The sequence below is a fragment of the Sitophilus oryzae genome, unplaced genomic scaffold (assembly GCF_002938485.1).
Source record: "Sitophilus oryzae breed Bouriz unplaced genomic scaffold, Soryzae_2.0 scaffold_1110_pilon_pilon, whole genome shotgun sequence".
Classification (NCBI taxonomy): domain Eukaryota; kingdom Metazoa; phylum Arthropoda; class Insecta; order Coleoptera; family Curculionidae; genus Sitophilus; species Sitophilus oryzae.
Window position 1 is genome coordinate 585,460 of NW_022145739.1, and position 18,494 is coordinate 603,953.

Below are 18,494 nucleotides of genomic sequence, written 5' to 3' on the forward strand. Positions count from 1 at the left end.
TATAAATCAAAAAGATGCAAAAAGAGACTTTTAGTCGGATAACATAATCAGATTATCAGTCCGATTTATTGCTTTATTGACAATAAATCGCACATACTGGAGATAACTAATGTTGGCTATAGTTAAAAATGATCTTACCTTGCTGTAAATTGTTTCCATTTTCAAAAAAATCGCCGATCAAAGAGATTATAACACCATTTTCTTGCATCTAAAAAATGTAAAAACAGTGTTTATTTACTACCTATTTTTGATATACATGGGACATACCTACTACTGCAGAAACGTCATTTTCTCCAGGATTCTTCATGTAATTTATATTTTATATACTTTATTACCTTTATATTTATAAATTTCAGCCGAAATATTAAATTGAACTTCCAAAACGAAACTAAACGGAATGAATTAAAATGGCGTCGAATATTTTCGAATTTGTTCTAGAACAAATCTGAAGTTGTCTCTGAAACTGAAATCTGTCAATTCTAAACTGTGAAGTTAGACAATAGTTAGACAAAAACAATGCTGTCCTTGTCTAGGCGGCCATACTTGTCGTGAGGAGAATGACAGGAATGACACTAATGACTGTTTCCAATTTTCCTATTTCACTGTCACCCCCCTGGGCCACAGTAGCCGCCAACAGTCGCGCTTTAACATCCGGTGAGTGTGCATCATGAAGAGAAAACTATTAGCCCTTTTGCTTTTAGAAGAGGAAGAAGACGAAGAAATTATAAAATATTTGAACATGAGAAAAAGATCGACAACTCATAATATTTTTCTTAGAAGACGTAGCGAAGGAAGTTTCAGTTTACTAATTAGTGAACATTTGAAAGGCGATGAAAAGTTCAGAGAATTTTTTCGATTAAACAAGGATCAATTTTACTTTGTGCTCAGTATAGTGGAAAATGATTTAAAGAAGGCGTCCACTAATGTAGTTAAATACCCCATAACTCCAGGCGGCGCGTTCAGACTGGTATATCAAGCAGTCAGGCGTAAAGTCCCTAGATATATAAAGTACCGCAATTGGTTTGTTCAATGTTATTGGCGCCAAAATGGCGGATTTTTGGGGTTTTTCTGGAAAAACTGTAGTGGTAGGACTGTTTAAATGTCACATTTGTCTGAATTTGTCATGTCAAATGTTGAGAAGCTGTCAATTTCAGAATAAAAATATTTATCCACATATTTTAAAATAATTATAAAGCCACTAAAATGCTACAAATTTATTAGTTAATAATGTATAGGCGTCGATATCTTTAGTGAAGAAATGTGTATTACAAAAAAAGGCTGCCATTTAATGTGTTTTCATCGTCGAGATTCAATACACGTTAGGTAGTGGATTGAATTTATTTATGCTCCAGTGAATATTTTTAACAATCTTATTTGTAGTATATAACCTATTGGTACATAAAACTTCATTGTAGAACAAGACAAGACCACAATAGATCTGAGAAGGTCGCAGTGGGTCAGGCCGAGATCCACCTCTAGAAATCTAATCTAGAACAAGACAAAGACCTTACTTGCAAACTACCATACATATCTTTTAAAAAGGATGCTAAGTGTAAGTGAAATCTTTACGTAATCATTCCCTAAAATGTTTAGTGCAGTTTAGTTTTCAACATTTTGCAGTAAGAAGTTTAGATAAATCTACAATATATTATCATCAGACCAAAGGCAGGATAATTATTTAAAAGAATAAGTTATGTTATGATACATATATAGATGTGGATGACATCGCTTCAGGTGGTTTTACCAGTCAGGACTAACAGGGATATTAATCAAAACAATGAAAAAAAGCTCAAATAAATTTGATCCTAATAACAAGAATGTTATTTATGCATATGCTAACTATACAGTTATTTTCATGGACTTAAATAGATTAGTTTTTATGTATTTATTGATAGTAATTAATATTTTTTGGTTCATATTGTAATTACTAATAAAAAGTAAATAATATAATGTAAGCATGTAAAGTTATATTTAAAAATTTGGTCTTATACTGTCAGTTATAAATAAAAGTGTGTGATTTAAATTTGATTTTTATACATGACATAAAATTGTTAAGATTCATTTGAAGTTTTACATTGTCGAGATAAAATAATGCCTACTTAATTTATGTATAATAATAATTACAGTTATTTCAATGTTAAATTTATAGCAGTATAACTTTTTTATAATAATGATACTTAAACATTATGACACTCGTTTTAAAAATATAACATTAAATTGCAGAGCAAAATATATTTTAATTGTATTATTTGGTATTAACTTGCTTTTATTCAATTAATAATAAATGTGTTGTATAAAAATCACTCCATAACATACAAACCTTAATTATACAGCACACATAAAGAGCTCCTATGCGTTTCAAGCTTCTTTCTAAGTTATTTTTAAATTAAGTGCACAATTACATACCTAAAATGCCGAAACTACCTGAAGTAATACTAATTGAAACAATCTTTCTATCAGTATATTAATATATTTCAAAAATAACAGGTATGTATCATATCAATTTAATTATTACATTTATTTGTTTCAACCATGGTTCAAAATTTTCTCGTATAAAAGCCGGCCTTCAAATTTAAGTTTGTAGCTTATTGCTAGATTCATAGTTCCAAAGACTTTCGTTAAATCATGCTTATTTGTCAAAACTAACTACAGCATAACTGGTATAATAGGGAAAGTTTACTTATGGTATATGTATCCCGTTCTCATCAACAAAGTTTTTCCAATTGTTTCGACTGAATTAAGTACTAAAATGCAAAATGTTATTCTAACTTTATTTCTTCTTACCTATTAACTTACTTCTATTGGCGTACTTTGCGCTAAAAGGTAACATAAAATAAATGCTAATACAACTGAAAAGCACTTGTACGGAAACCATTCGTTTATAACCTCTTAACATATATAGGCCTAAAACAGCAAAATGTTGGCCTCCTTTTTAAATTTGCCGCTAGTTTTGGCGCCAATATGGCGGTAATTGCAGTACTTTATATATCTAGGGACTTTAGTCAGGCGCTGTCGGCAGCGCCGGGAAAGAACGGCGGACGCGATGATACGCGCTAAAGAAACCATGCCTATTGAAACCGATGAATTGCAGTAGGCGCCGTCAACGGCAACCGTTGACGGCTCCAGCAAAACCGTACCTTAACGTTTTATATAAAACTGGCTAGGTATTTTTACACAAATGAAGAAGTAAATTAAAGATAAAGGATTATACTATATCCGTATTGTATGTTTAAACATCAACAAAATATTCCTTATGATTGGACTAAATTTTCTCTAAAATAAAGACATAATTTAAAATTCCGTTACAATATGGAAATAGATTGAAGTTTTGTGATTACAGTGGTATATAATTTATATAGTTTTGTAACAAATTGCTCGCTATTTTTGGCAAATGCTGAAGCTTTGCAAGCCTTAATACTTTTACGACAGGATCAAGCTAAGGCAGATTTCTGAAATATAATATTCAGAACTCAGAAGAAACTAAGCGAACTTCAAGAAGCTAAGCGCGGCCTGTTTTGCGCTAAGATCAGTTTCTAAGGAACTTAACTTATCAACCTCTAGTATAGCCTATTATGCCCTTTTTGAGTCACATTCCCTCGGCCCTTCCATTTTATGGTACTTGCTGCGCAACAAAATTTGATCGTATTTTCAAACTTCAAAAGAGAGCAGTTCGATATTTATTGGGACTGAACAGTAGAACTCACTGCCTGAATTTCTTTAAAAATTTCAAAATACTGACTCTTCCTTCTTTATTCATTTTTGAATCCGTTTGCCTAATCCGCAAGCCCATATCTGCTATTCCCAAAAGGCCATCACACAACTATCCACTTAGGAATGCGGAGCACGATCTTTATCTGCCAACCCCGAACTCAGAACTAGTTAAAGGCTCAATACTGTACAATGCCAAAAAAGAATACAATTATCTGCCTTTGAATATCAGGTCGCTTTCATTCTTTCTCGCATTTCGCGAAGCTCTGAAATCATACTTACTGGAGAGCCCTATATGCGGTAAACGACTTTTTTGTTGATGTTTAATTTATCATTTCACACACTGGTCAAAACTCTTAAAATTATATCCATTTACAATTTTCCTATTGTAAAATTTTATTGATACGCCTTTTTTTGTGTTCTACAATTGTCCATGTATGTTCTATTTGTAATTTTAATGACTTAATTTTTTTTTAATTGTATGATTTGTATTGTATATTTTTTATTATTTGTATATTTTTTGTGCTTTTGTTTGTTTTGTAAATGCTCTGTCGATAAAGCTATACACTTAGCTTTTTGCACAATAAAGCGTTATTTATTATTAATATATAATTCATTCGGCCACATACCCGATTTACCCCACCTCTGAGAGCAACCCAAACAGTACAGCGTAATAGACTCTTAAGTGAATTTATAGTTTATCTGAAGTCAATTGGAATAGACTGGGACTCTTAGCCGCTGATTACATTGGATGCGTGTCCGTACGTTTTTTTGGTCGTACGTGCTCGGACGTGCACGCAGCGAAAAACAAACAAATGGTATCTACGCAGGCGGTTACATTGCATCGGAGTTTGCGTGACCGTGCACGTACGTCGGATTTCCGTTGGTCGGATGAAAACAAACTGGTTTGTTTTTTTAATACGTGCACGTCCGAGCGAATTTTTATATCTCTGGGCCCAATACATTCCCGAAAAAATTGAATATTTTTGAATACCAGGTTTATTTTTATTTTAGATCTATTAATGTTGCTGGAAACATTCTAAAATATTCAAAAAATTTGACCGGTTGCTGTTTTAATTCACTAAATATTTTACATAATCATTTTCTTCCCCTTTTCTTGCATATAAATCATTTACCTAACATTTTCCTCAATCAATAACAATCCTCAGACAGCATCTCGACATACAGGACACCATGAACGCGCATCTAATGTAAACACTAAAATAAAATAGTCGTGCGAGTAAATTCCGTCAGAGCTTGCACGTTTGAAAAAGCGCACGGACCCGCGTCCAATGTAACCGCGGGATTAGGGCTCTAACTCACTGACGACCAGGTCGCAACGACCTGGCGTCGGCTGGCCGGATGCATTGCGTTTATAGCTGCGGCCAGATGAACGACCAGTTTCAACAGAGTTGTCAGATCTAACGATTTTTTACGTTTTACCAATTAGAAAATATTGTTTCAGAAATGTTAAAATCCGAGTTAACTAAAAAGCGAAGTTGCTATTCATGAGCTTATTAAATGTTCTAATATTAAATCATGCATTTAAAATATTCTTGGATTTTTCTTTAATAAATACTGGTGTGGTAAATGGAGTAAGCAAAATCTCCAACCCCGACTAAGCAAAATTCGTTAATAAATACTGGTGTGGTAAATGGAGCAAGTAAAATCTCCAACCCCGTTATTTGCATGTTTTTCAAATCCGCGATGCCTGCTAATCCATCAGTCGTTTCATAACAGAATATTCTACATCCTACGTCTATGTAATTTAATATGTGTAGAGTGAGACATGTAACTCGAGAGATTTTCAGCATTATATCAATAAAGGACAAAAACAGTATTGTTCCTAAAGGTGCGTCCAGACTTGAGCATTTTAGCCCGAACGAACCGAGCGCGCACGAACAAGCAGAACAAATAGGCCGAACAAAAAGCATTTTGTACGCGCGACCGACAAAAAGGGAGATATTCTGTTTCCTTTTTCTACTGATGGCTCTTATCGACTTTAGAAATAAACATATTAGGGCCATCGTAAAAAAGGTCGTCAGACACTGGCTCTAAATATAAGCAGGTAGAAAGTTTAGCTTCCAGTTATTTCAATTTTTACAATATAAATTCCTCTTTTTTATTGTTACTGAGAATCTACAACAGTCATTACTTCTATTTTTATGAACGTTTAAGTTACTTTTACTCTTAATTTTTTTTAAAAATAATGTACCTAGTAGAAATATAGTCTAATGAACCCTGTTTGAAAAACGTTAAATTAATTATAATATTTAAAATACAGTTGTCCTCCTTGTATATGACTACAATACAACTAAAAAAACTAATTTAATAAAAAAAAACAAGTGGTTGTAGAAAAACTTTAAATATTATTTTTTTATTTTTTAACCATCGAAACTCGAAGGTATAATAACAGGTATCATACCAACCATAAATAGAGTAGGTATGTCATATAAAAATGTTTTGAAATTTTACTAAAATCGACCCTTGATAAAAAAAAGGGACTAGATTTAAGTTTCCCTTTGATCCAGTCTGTAGACTATTTCTTTGGATTTTCTGCACGTGTGCAAAAACTACATTAAAACACTATATCTTATAGAAAATAAAATATTGTGCGTTGAATTTGAGGGATTTCATCTGAAAAATTATTAATTTGGAAGAAAACCGGCAACAAGCGGCAGAAAATAATAATATTTTAGTGCAGTATACTGGTCGCAACGACCAACGGACGGCCAGGACGTTAGTGTGCGCGGTATCATTTGATTTAATGGTTTTAGAGGTAGCAGCGGCCTAGCCGGTGCGACCTGGTCGTCAGTGTGCTCGAGCCCTTAATTTCGGCATTGTCTTTGTCGGCATCGTCGGGATAAAGGAATTAAGACTCTCAATACTTCCAATTGACTTCGGAAATACTATACCTGTTTCTGGTTCATGGGTATCTTCACTGATTTCACTCTTTAGATCTATACTGGTATGATCAATTGACTGATCATCCTCTATTTCTTGTTCTTCATTTACCTGAGTTGCAAATTCATAAGATTCGTATGATTCTGGCGGTTCCTGAAAATATAAAACCCGTGTTTAAAACAAAGAAATAACTTAAAAAAATGTTATTTAAAATAAGAGAAATTTTTCATGAATTATTCTTCACGTTATACATGGTTGGAAACGATCGGTTTAGTGTTCCGTGTGTAAGAAGAGTAGAGTGAATCTGAGCAATACATTGAAATGTATATGTATGAACTATTATGTATGTGAGTGTAATAAACACACGCACACTCTCTCTCACACTCTAACATACAAAATTTCTAAAATTCTCAGGCATGTAAATACCTAGTCAAGACCCTCTCTTGCCGATTTTATATAAAAGCGTTATTGTAGTGTTGTAGTATTTTGCAAAAATTTTAAATAAAAACTATGTTGTGGTACTTACCTTTATTGTTTTAGTTGAATGAGTGGTTGATGCCGTACTGCCAGTAGAACCGATTTTGGCATTATCCTTGTTTTTCTTTTTTCTATTTTTTCTTTTGACTAAAATTTAAACACATTATTTAATACAGTTCATCCGCAGTATATGCCAAAAGACTAAAAATAAAACATATTTTTATACCCTTTATCTCAAGAAAATAATACCCAATCAAATTTTAGATTATACTGGAAAGAGCAGTTTAAAACATGAACTATTTTTAGAATATTTTATTTGAAGATTATCATTATAATGTTAATGCCTTTTTGTAAATTCTTAATGTAATGCCTTTTCCTTGATACACTATAAATATTTTTATTGAAATGAACAAAATTCTTACAGCTTTAGTGTATATTAATAAATAATATTTTCTTGCCTTTAGCTGTGTATTTTTTCTAATTTCGAAAAATCGAAAGTAGAGAAAAAATAAAAAGTAAAAAGAAAATTGTTTTGCTTGTCGTAAAGGGGGGAACCAAGCTCCACTCCCATAACCGAGAGTGAAGCTTGGTTCCCCCAACCAAGCTCCACTCCCACAACCGAGAGTGAAGCTTGGTTCCCCCCTTTACGACAAGCAAAACAATTTTCTTTTTACTTTTTATTTTTTTATTTTTTCTCTACTTTCGATTTTTCGAAATCAGAAAAAATACACAGCTAGAGGCAAGAAAATATTATTTATTAATATACACTAAAGGCTGTAAGAATTTTTTTCATTTCATATATTTGAGCGGGCCGAAAAACGATCATTACCATCTTTTGACGGGAGATGCACTAATATCTCACCGACACTTTACGACATCATCTGTTGATATAGAAGGAGTTTTGCTTGCCGTATCGGTGAGAACCAGCCCCTGGACAGCCCACCTAATGAAGGGTAGGCCCAGAAACCTGTTGTGGGAGTGGATCTTGGTTCCCCCCTTTACGACAAGCAAAACAATTTTCTTTACTTTTTATTTTTCTCTACTTTCGATTTTTCGAAATTAGAAAAAATACACAGCTAAAGGCAAGAAAATATTATTTATTAATATACACTAATGGCTGTAAGGATTTTGTTCATTTCATATATATTTGAGCGGGCCGAAAAACGCTCTTTACCATCTTTTGACGGGAGATGCACTAATATCTCACCGACACTTTACGACATCGTCTGTTGATATAGAAGGAGTTTTGCTTGCCGTATCGGTGAGAACCAGCCCCTGGACAGCCCACCTGATGAAGGGTAGGCCCAGAAACCGGTTGTGGGAGTGGAGCTTGGTTCCCCCCTTTACGACAAGCAAAACAATTTTCTTTTTACTTTTTCTTTTTCTTTCTCTACTTTAGATTTTTCGAAATTAGAAAAAATATACAGCTAAAGGCAAGAAAATATTATTTATTAATATACACTAAAGCTGCAAGAATTTTGTTCATTTCATATATATTTGAGCGGGCCGAAAAACACTTTTTACCATCTTTTGACGGGAGATGCACTAATATCTCACCGACACTTTACGACATCGTGTGTTGATATTGAAAAAGTTTTGCTTGCCATATCGGTGAGAACCAGCCCCTGGACAGCCCACCTGATGAAGGGTAGGCCCAGAAACCGGTTGTGGGAGTGGAGCTTGGTTCCCCCCTTTACGACAAGCAAAACAATTTTCTTTTTACTTTTTATTTTTTCTCTACTTTCGATTTTTCGAAATTAGAAAAAATACACAGCTAAAGGCAAGAAAATATTATTTATTAATATACACTAATGGCTGTAAGAATTTTGTTCATTTCATATATATTTGAGCGGGCCGAAAAACGCTCTTTACCATCTTTTGACGGGAGATGCACTAATATCTCACCGACACTTTACGACATCGTCTGTTGATATAGAAGGAGTTTTGCTTGCCGTATCGGTGAGAACCAGCCCCTGGACAGCCCACCTAATGAAGGGTAGGCCCAGAAACCTGTTGTGGGAGTGGAGCTTGGTTCCCCCCTTTACGACAAGCAAAACAATTTTCTTTTTACTTTTTATTTTTTCTCTACTTTCGATTTTTCGAAATTAGAAAAAATACACAGCTAAAGGCAAGAAAATATTATTTATTAATATACACTAATGGCTGTTAGAATTTTGTTCATTTCATATATATTTGAGCGGGCCGAAAAACGCTCTTTACCATCTTTTGACGGGAGATGCACTAATATCTCACCGACACTTCACGATATCGTCTGTTGATATAGAAGGAGTTTTGCTTGCCGTATCGGTGAGAACCAGCCCCTGGACAGCCCACGTAATGAAGGGTAGGCCCAGAAACCTGTTGTGGGAGTGGAGCTTGGTTCCCCCCTTTACGACAAGCAAAACAATTTTCTTTTTACTTTTTCTCTACTTTCGATTTTTCGAAATTAGAAAAAATACACAGCTAAAGGCAAGAAAATATTATTTATTAATATACACTAAAGGCTGTAAGAATTTTGTTCATTTCATATATATTTGAGCGGGCCGAAAGACGCTCTTTACCATCTTTTGACGGGAGATGCACTAATATCTCACCGACACTTTACGACATCGTCTGTTGATATAGAAGGAGTTTGCTTGCCGTATCGGCGATAACCAGCCCCTGGACAGCCCACCTAATGAAGGGTAGGCCCAGAAACTGGTTGTGGGAGTGGAGCTTGGTTCTCCCCTTTACGACAAGCAAAACAATTTTCTTTTTACTTTTTTATTTTTTCTCTGCTTTCGATTTTTATTTTTTCTCTATCTCGAGTCATACACCCTGCACACCATACATAACCCTGCCCTTAAACACCTTATCGGGTATAAACTATTGTCCGATAAGGTGTTTAAGGGCAGGGTTCGTGGCTGGTTACTTGAAAATCCACTGTATGACTCGAGGGAGTTTCTTTCAAGTGATATACATATTAATCTCACTTGATGGAAATTCCTTCTACAACAGAATGTGGGAACTGGAAACTCCCACCCTATATTTATATTACAATGTATTAACTAGAGTATATAATTGTCATTGTATACCAATCTAATATGATGGTCTTAACTTTATGTCTTTTGTTTTAATTTTTAAGTTAATTGTGTTTTATATATGTATTTTATTTTATATTTTGACTTATGTACGCCACTATTTGTATGGTATTGACATCAATAAATTATTCTATTCTATTCTATTTTTCGAAATTAGAAAAAATACACAGCTAAAGGCAAGAAAATATTATTTATTAATATTTTTATTTTGACATTTATTTACTCATATTTCATACCTTTTGGACTTTTTGTTGTAGGCGCATTATGGACTGGCGGACCTTCGAGTTTGTGCCCCACACTCTGACACCAACCCACTGGATAGATGTCCGAACTTTCGCAATCTAACCACTGGTCGAATTCCTCCTCCCAACCATCAAAATGAACCTAAAAAATTATAAGTATTCAAGAAGTTCATTAAAAGTGATTCAGGGCCAGAATTCTGGAACTTCTACAGAAAAACGTTACGCTATCAAAGCGGTAAGCGGAAGTATTCGATTAGCGGAACGCCAAGCAGTCGATTTTGATATTCTCCGTGACAGTTGCCGTGTGAATCGTTTTCTGGATACGCGTTGAGCACATATTGGCAGCATCGCAATTTCTCAGGTATCTAACAGTCAAAAGTGGATAAAACGATGAAAAATGTCAATGTTACGTGAATTTCATAACCTATATTGTTGAGTTATGTCAACCTATCTTTCTATAGATATTAGTAGTGGGAACTATCGAATGAATACTATCGAAACATTCGATAGTTGCAATTCATTCGAATAATTCGATAGCTGGTAAGAAAACATTCGTTGAAAACTATTCGAATAAAAATTATCGAATAGATACGTCATCTGCCTTGAAATATTGTATTCTAGTAATGCGGCAGCAAAAACCATTCATTTATAAAATTCATTCATTTATGAAATTCATTTATTCGTCAGGATCGATTATAATAAAATATTAACTGAATTTTAGTTGTCGCCCGGCGACGTAGGTTTCTTTCCGAGAAACCCGACAGCGGTCGGTGGCAATGCCATAAAAGAAGCCGGCATCTTTGATTTTTTGCGGAGTCATATAAAGATAAGGACACATTATTTTTTTTATTGAGGTGCTAGTATTTACACAGAAAATACATTATGAAGGGCGCTGTTGCCATATATTGGTGTTAGTTGATATTAGCAAAGAATATTATTGTTTGGCTTTAGTTAGTTAGGGATAGTATGTCTATATATTTTGCATTTTTTATTAATATTCTGTTGTTACACTGCAATAATACTTGTTATTTTGGATGTAGGAAAATTATTTTTAATGTTTTTAAGCAAAGACTGGTTTAATAAAAAATAATAATAACAGTAATAATTTGTTATACCTATTAACAACAAAATTTAAAATAATTTAATATAAACATTTTTTTTACGTAGTAGCACAATATAAACAACAAATTAGATGTCAAAATTATTTATATTAAATCCTATTTAAAAATAATATAGTTTTTAAATTTTTTGGCAACGTTGGTTTATTAAATAATAATAATTACAGAACTAATTTGTTATATTAACAACAAACTTTAAAATCATAAAATATAAACATTTATTAATTTTCTAAGCATGCAGTGTAATGGAAGGAAAATATAAATAAAAAATTAGAAATTAAAATTATTTATATTAGGTACTTTATATTACTATTTAAAAATAATATTTACTTTTACGGGCATTTACTTTAAAAAATAAATGAAATATATATTTCTTTGCAAAAAACTACATGTAAGAGAAGCATAAACAAAATATAAACATTGTTAACTTTTTTTTTTAATTCGCACGTGTAAAACTTTCAATTTAATTTTCTCATCCCATAGTTTCAGTTCGATAACCATTTACTTAACCACATTACTTAAATATGATTATTAAGTTCAACTAATTCATATTATTACAACATCTAAAATATAAATATGTATTTTTAAAATTAATTCTAAGTTCATCTCATCTCTCTTAAAAATTGCTACTTCTCAAAATTTCCCATTAAAAAATACACCATATACCATATAAAATAAAATAATTGAAAGATCGGGCTACGGAAAATCACACAAATTTTCGGAAAAATTTTGACCACCTGCACACGCACACAATCGTCAATTAAAAAAAAAATACTAGTTTAGTATTTTAAATATTTTAATAAACGCAAAAATAGCACGGTATTTATAAGGCGAAGTTATAAATATTTGGAAGAACTAATAATGCACTCACGCACACAAAAATCAAACGAATACTAAATTTCATTTATCAAAAGCATTCGATAGTCGTGGCTCAACGATAACCATTTAGTCGCACGGCGAGGTTGACACATATGCTTTAGTATACAAATGAATGAATGATTTTATTCAAATAAAACCATTCGATAGTTGAAATCATTCATTCAGTAACCATCGCTAATAGATATGTCATTATTCTTATTATACGAGGCAAATACGAGGGAAATGTGAAGACCCTTCTCAGCATTTTCCAAGTTTTGAACAATATTTATATTGTAATCGCAAAACATTTTCCGATGCACGTCATCAATCATATCGACATTGACACTAAAGTCTATAAACCTGACTAAATGAAATTTTCGCAAAAATGTTTAAATTTGTTGTATAATTTAAGATACCGAGCAGCTCTTCATTTTACTTTATAAAGCAAATTATTGTAACAGATATTTTATTTAGATTAAAGCTGCAAAAAATAGTTTAAACCGAATTTTGTTATCGCTATGTTGGTCACATTGCGCCGTGTTCAGCAATGTTGTTATCTTTATTATTTGACAATTATCCTAGTGTCAGTCATTATTTTGTATAATATCGTGTTGTTCGTGAATGTGAGTAATTATCGTTTTATTACCTATTTTCATAGTTTTTTTTAAAAATTGCACTTTAAGCGCAAACGGTTTTACAAAACTAAATTTAAGTTTTTGTATTGCATTTCTTGAAATTGTGTGTTGAAAATATGCCGAAACATTTAAACAGTTGAAGCAAAGAGCTTGTAGCTTCCCTGTTTTTTTATTAGATTAGATTATTAAGTTAGTTTTTATTAAATTCTGTGATTATTAGTTTGTGCATTAATAGCACCCTCTTACTTGTTATTACCACTTATGGCGTTGTAAGATATACATCAATAAACAAATAACTCGTAATAACGCTTATAATAATCTTCATAATGGACTAGTTTTTGCCAATATGTAATAAGTAAAATCGAGGGGTGTCTCACTTGGGTAAAAAATGTACATGTATTGCTAAAATATCATGTTACTGCCAAGCGACTGCCAATGACTACGAATAAGACTGCCATGTAAATATTATAAGCGACTGCCGTAAGACTGCCAATGACTGCCAAGAAAATGTAACCGTAATTCCAATAGTAAGACACTCCCCCTGTAAAATAAGCTATAAATCAAAAAATAAATCAATTAAACACTAAAATATTAGTTGTTGTTTGTCAATTTTAAGTTAAGAATCATCTCATAAATCCATCACAATCTGGCAGCGCTGTCGTTATCGCTTGTCACTCAAAGTTGATCACGTGCATCAGAAATTGTTTTGCGATTACCATAGCTGCCAAGTCGTAAATTATCAATTATTGAGGAATTTATAGAAGAAGACATAGTTCTCACTAGAGAGCAAGAGTACGCACAAAATCACAATTTTTTCTATTTTTATTGACAGTTCGACAAGCAAAACGATCCTTTAAGGTAGCCGTTCTCAAATCGCTTAGCGCAATGGGTAGAGACGCTAAGCGCGTCAGATGAGAATGCCCAAATTGGTAGTTAAGTGAGCGCTAAGCAAAAACTAACGCCATATTCTCATTTCTAAGTTACAGAATTCGAGCCCAGGATCTAATTTAGAAAAAAAATAGTTACCTTTAATAATCTACCGACCACTTTATCTATGGTAGCTATACACACCAATCTGGGATCCATTAAATCAGCTGCCTCAATTTTCATGCCTGGTACAAAACCGTGCAATGGGACGTATGTGTTAAACAAGGATGGATCGGCAGGGATGTGACCTGTACCCATCAGGTACTTACTCCAGTCAAAGGTATCCTGTAAGAAAGATTGAAAAATTCATGAAACCTAGATAAAACTTATTGAATTAAATAATGTTATAAAATCTTCTAAGTTAAACTTGGCACTTTTGTAATAGATAAATCCTTAGATCTTATAATCTACGTCGATAAGTAAATTTGCTTCATTCTTGTCAAAAACACATCAAAGACACTCTATTATCTGACTGTCTCTCTGTCTTCGACACTGACTTTATCAATCGTCTGTTTCTTTTTAGGGTTCCGTACCCAAAGGGTAAAAACGGGAACCCTATTACTAAGACTTCGCTGTCCGTCCGTCCGTGCGTCTGTGTCTGTCACAAAGGTCTATCTTATGAACCGTTACAGCTAGACAGTTGAAATTTTTATAGATAATGTATCTATGTTGCCGCTATAAGAACAAATACTAAAAACAGAATTAAATAAATGTTTATAAATAAAAAAGTACTTTCACTAAACATTATCTTTTAAGTAAGAATTTTACATAGAATCTTTCAAGTCCTCGGTCGCTGCGTCGTTAAGGCGTTAGGACTTTATGCTATGACATGACGTTGGAACCGTAGTAAGGCAAGTTCGAATCCTAGTCAAAGCGACTTTTTTTTAATCGTTTTTTTTTTTAATTTTTACATATTTATTTTAACTTTTTACTTATTTATTATTGAATAATACAATTTTTAGTAATGTGTTTCTTCATTTTTTTTAATTACTTATACGCGCATTCAAAATTTCAGCTAAATCGGAAAAAAAGTTTATAGTATCTAATGTTGTATAGATAATGAATGGTACGGGAACCCTTCGTGCGCGACTCGCACTTGACCAATTTTTTGTTTATACATCAGTGTTAAGCTTATCAACAAACTGAGGACCAGCGACTGCCAGTCTGTCTGTCTGAGGACTCCCTTCAGATACCTCTATCCATTTCTCGAGTTTGGTTCCAATCGACCGATAATTAAGAAAAATCCTGATGATTTCGACCATTTAGAGGCATCGGTTCGAAACGTCGAGGGCGTCATCCTGTAGCTCGTCCTCAATTATATCGAAATCGACCCACATTTTTCTTCAATATGAAGTCCTTAGTCCCATCCTGATAAAGATGTAAACGAAACGTAGCGTCGTAGTGGATCGAGGTATACGGAAATATGGACATTTGCTTTTGTTTTAGAGCTATTAGTCTGATTTGGATAATTTACATTTTTTTTAAAGAGAAATTACCATTAGGTGTTTTAGTCCCAAATTTGCTTTTACCAAGAACTCAAGATGGCAGCTTATATATAATACTAAACAAAAGAATTCATGAAACCTAGATAAGAACCTACCTGACCATATCCTTTAGGAGGCGTCAACGGTATATTATGCTTCTGACAAAAACCAACGGGAAATATACACGGCGATTTGACGTGATAACAAAACCAATCAGCCCCTAAACATAATTTAACATCAGTTTTGTTGAAATTTACTTAATCGGAATTCGTACCCATACCTGTAGAGTCGGAATCGTATGTATCTATTCTTATCATAATATACCCATAATTTAAAACGTCCATAACGGTCGCCACGCATATCGATGATAGATTTAAGGGATCGATTGCTTCCAATTTCATTCCGATGGCAAATCCTAATAGAAAAATACGTATAAAAAATAAAGCTTCGTTCAGAACCTCGCAATTAGTGGAATAAATTAGTGATTTCAATTACACTTTATACTTTTTAGTTTACGATCATTCACAATGTATAAAAAACACAATTAAAATTAATAGAATATCCTAGCAACAGCTTGCGTTAGTCAGTTGTATCCAAATATATTATAAGAATATATTGCTAGTAAGGAACAGAAATTAAAGCCAAATTTTTGTGATGGAGCTATACAAAATCTACATAAGTCGGTCCTTTTCGTTCAACAGCTTTGAACTACGCAAGCGTGAGAAGTGCTTCGCGATTAGTTGATTTATTTCATACTAACTAATAGAAGTAGTTTTCTAAGTTTCTATCTACCACGTAAATCAATTTAGCGTCTGACTATTTGCGCCTTTACTTATGGAAACGGATAGATATAATGAATATCTAAAATAACAGGTTGAAATAATGCCATTACCAATAAAAAATAATAAATTATACGTTATTAATATGTATTTAGAGTTTAAAATAGTGCGCGAGCAGGTGACAGCGTAGCGATGAAGTAGACAAATCAGATCGTTTTATTTGGCGCGTGCGCACGAAAATCCTGTTGAACCAAAAGGATAGACTTATGCAAGATTGATTCCTATTTCTTTTCTTTGGATTCACTTTCCACTCATTGTGTAAATGTGGTACATATAGAGAAAGCCTAATACTTAGCTTATAAAACAAACAACTTTTGATTTCTAACCACAATTTCTCCTGACGGAAGATAATCAAAGGCCAAAATGACATTTCTCGCAAATTTTGAAGTATAATTAGTGGAAAAGTTAAAAGTTTGATAACTTTTTCTTTTAAGTGAAAATGTCTACCAACTTCTACTTTTCTAACTAACTTCTACCAAACTTCTATGCTAATTGAAATCACTAATTTATTCCACTTATTGCGAGGTTCTGAATGAAGCTTTAATCAAACCTATTAACAAAAGATTGAATCCCCTTACCTGTGTTACTATGATCCGCAGAACCAACTTGGATGGGGTTGAACAAATCTTCTGTAGCGTCGTCGTCATCTAAAATTCCCTGACTGAGACGTTCGACATAATTTATAGGAGCCACTAAATGATGACCGACCTAAAATAGTTTTTTAATAAAGCAGAAATAATTTAATTGTACAAATTCGGCGGTAGGGTGACAAAAAACAAAAACACCTATTTTTTTTCTTTTACAAGCAACATGAAAAAAGTGAAATATAGCTCATAGTTTGACTGTAGAAAATAGTCTTTTAAAATAGTGAAATACTCAGTTTCTTGCAGACAAGTATGCTACTTGTAGTGACAGACGCTTGCTAGTAAAAAAGGTACTTATATCGCATTACTATCGATTTTGGGTACAGAAAATACATAAAATATAAAGGGTGTCCCAAGATTCCGTGGACATAGAACTACTACGTATTTTTGGAGTCAAACAACTATACAAAAGTGCTTCGTTTGTCCGCTAGAGGGAATCAAACTTTAACACGTTTTCAGATATTTTAAGAACTGTTATTCCAATTTGAGTGAAATTTTGGGTGTTTATGTTTTGCTAAGTGCTCTAACATTTGACTTTCACAAAATCAAGAAAAAGTACGGGAAGGTTTGGTTTGGTTTAGTGGGGTAGTTTTTAGTTTTTACTACCCCACCCCTATATAAATATTAGTATAAATATTTTCCAACTCCACTGACGGCCGATTTTTTTTTTCGTAAAATTATCCTTCTAGTATTTACTATATATTTTGTCTCTTGAAAAAAAAAACGCCACCGTACATACTTTTTGAGGAAAAAAACATTTTCCAAAAGCTGACTTCCAGAAAATGTTTTTTGTCACATCAAGCTATGGAAGCGCATAAAATCCATTATGCTCTAATAATCTAGTTGGCAAAAATATGGAATTTTATGTTAGTATCGCAAATTATATTTGACAATAAGCTTTATAAAAAACTTAAACAAATTATATTTTATAAATTAATTAACGTTTGGGTTTATTTTTTATTGATACCCTCTAACCACAGAATATCTAGCTACGCAACAGAAAAATACTCGAAATGAAAGAGCTAAAATTGCACAAATAGAATACTAGATGGCGCGACAATATCATAATCAGAATATAATTAGAAATTTTGAACTTTCGGTTTTGGATCGATGGCTCGTCGACTGCCTTGTAGCTCGGCTAAATATGCACAGTTGCCAGATTCAAAAAGACTTGAATTGGCATCCCATTCTTTTTACTGTGTATAATTAATGCAGTATGTGTTTCGTTCTATTCTTCTTTTCTTGTTAGATACACTTATATTAATTATTCATTTGGCTATTAAAATAGTTTTAAGTATATTATTACAAAACATATACATTTTTAATATACACTAACTTATAATGTTAACTAAGAAAATAACTTTAATTACCTTTAAAATTAATAATATACAAGGCGATTGATAGTGATATTTATTAATGCTGGAACGTTAGTAATGAAATATAAGTTTAATAATAATGGAAATAATTTATTAAAATGCAGTACAATAAATGTTAACTGACTAAAAAATACTATAATAACAAATTTCTTCCGTTTGCCACGTTATTTATATAGACCTAGGTAGATTTTAAAAAGTGACA

At 32.8% G+C, this 18,494-nt stretch overlaps 1 protein-coding gene across 4 annotated transcripts in view; it reads right to left on the bottom strand.

Moving 5' to 3' along the window:
• Positions 1-18,494, bottom strand: part of LOC115881445 (polycomb protein Sfmbt) — a 56,822-nt gene that overhangs the window by 13,315 nt on the left and 25,013 nt on the right. For 3 of the 4 annotated variants that reach the window (XM_030898922.1, XM_030898938.1, XM_030898946.1), the window contains 7 exons: positions 16,851-16,980; positions 15,708-15,848; positions 15,550-15,653; positions 14,049-14,234; positions 10,406-10,553; positions 7,139-7,236; positions 6,624-6,765 (listed from right to left, as the gene is read on the bottom strand). In XM_030898922.1, the coding sequence (XP_030754782.1) occupies positions 6,624-6,765; positions 7,139-7,236; positions 10,406-10,553; positions 14,049-14,234; positions 15,550-15,653; positions 15,708-15,848; positions 16,851-16,980 (949 nt within the window). The remainder of the gene's footprint in view (positions 1-6,623; positions 6,766-7,138; positions 7,237-10,405; positions 10,554-14,048; positions 14,235-15,549; positions 15,654-15,707; positions 15,849-16,850; positions 16,981-18,494) is intronic. The other variant, XM_030898929.1, reaches the window with a different exon arrangement.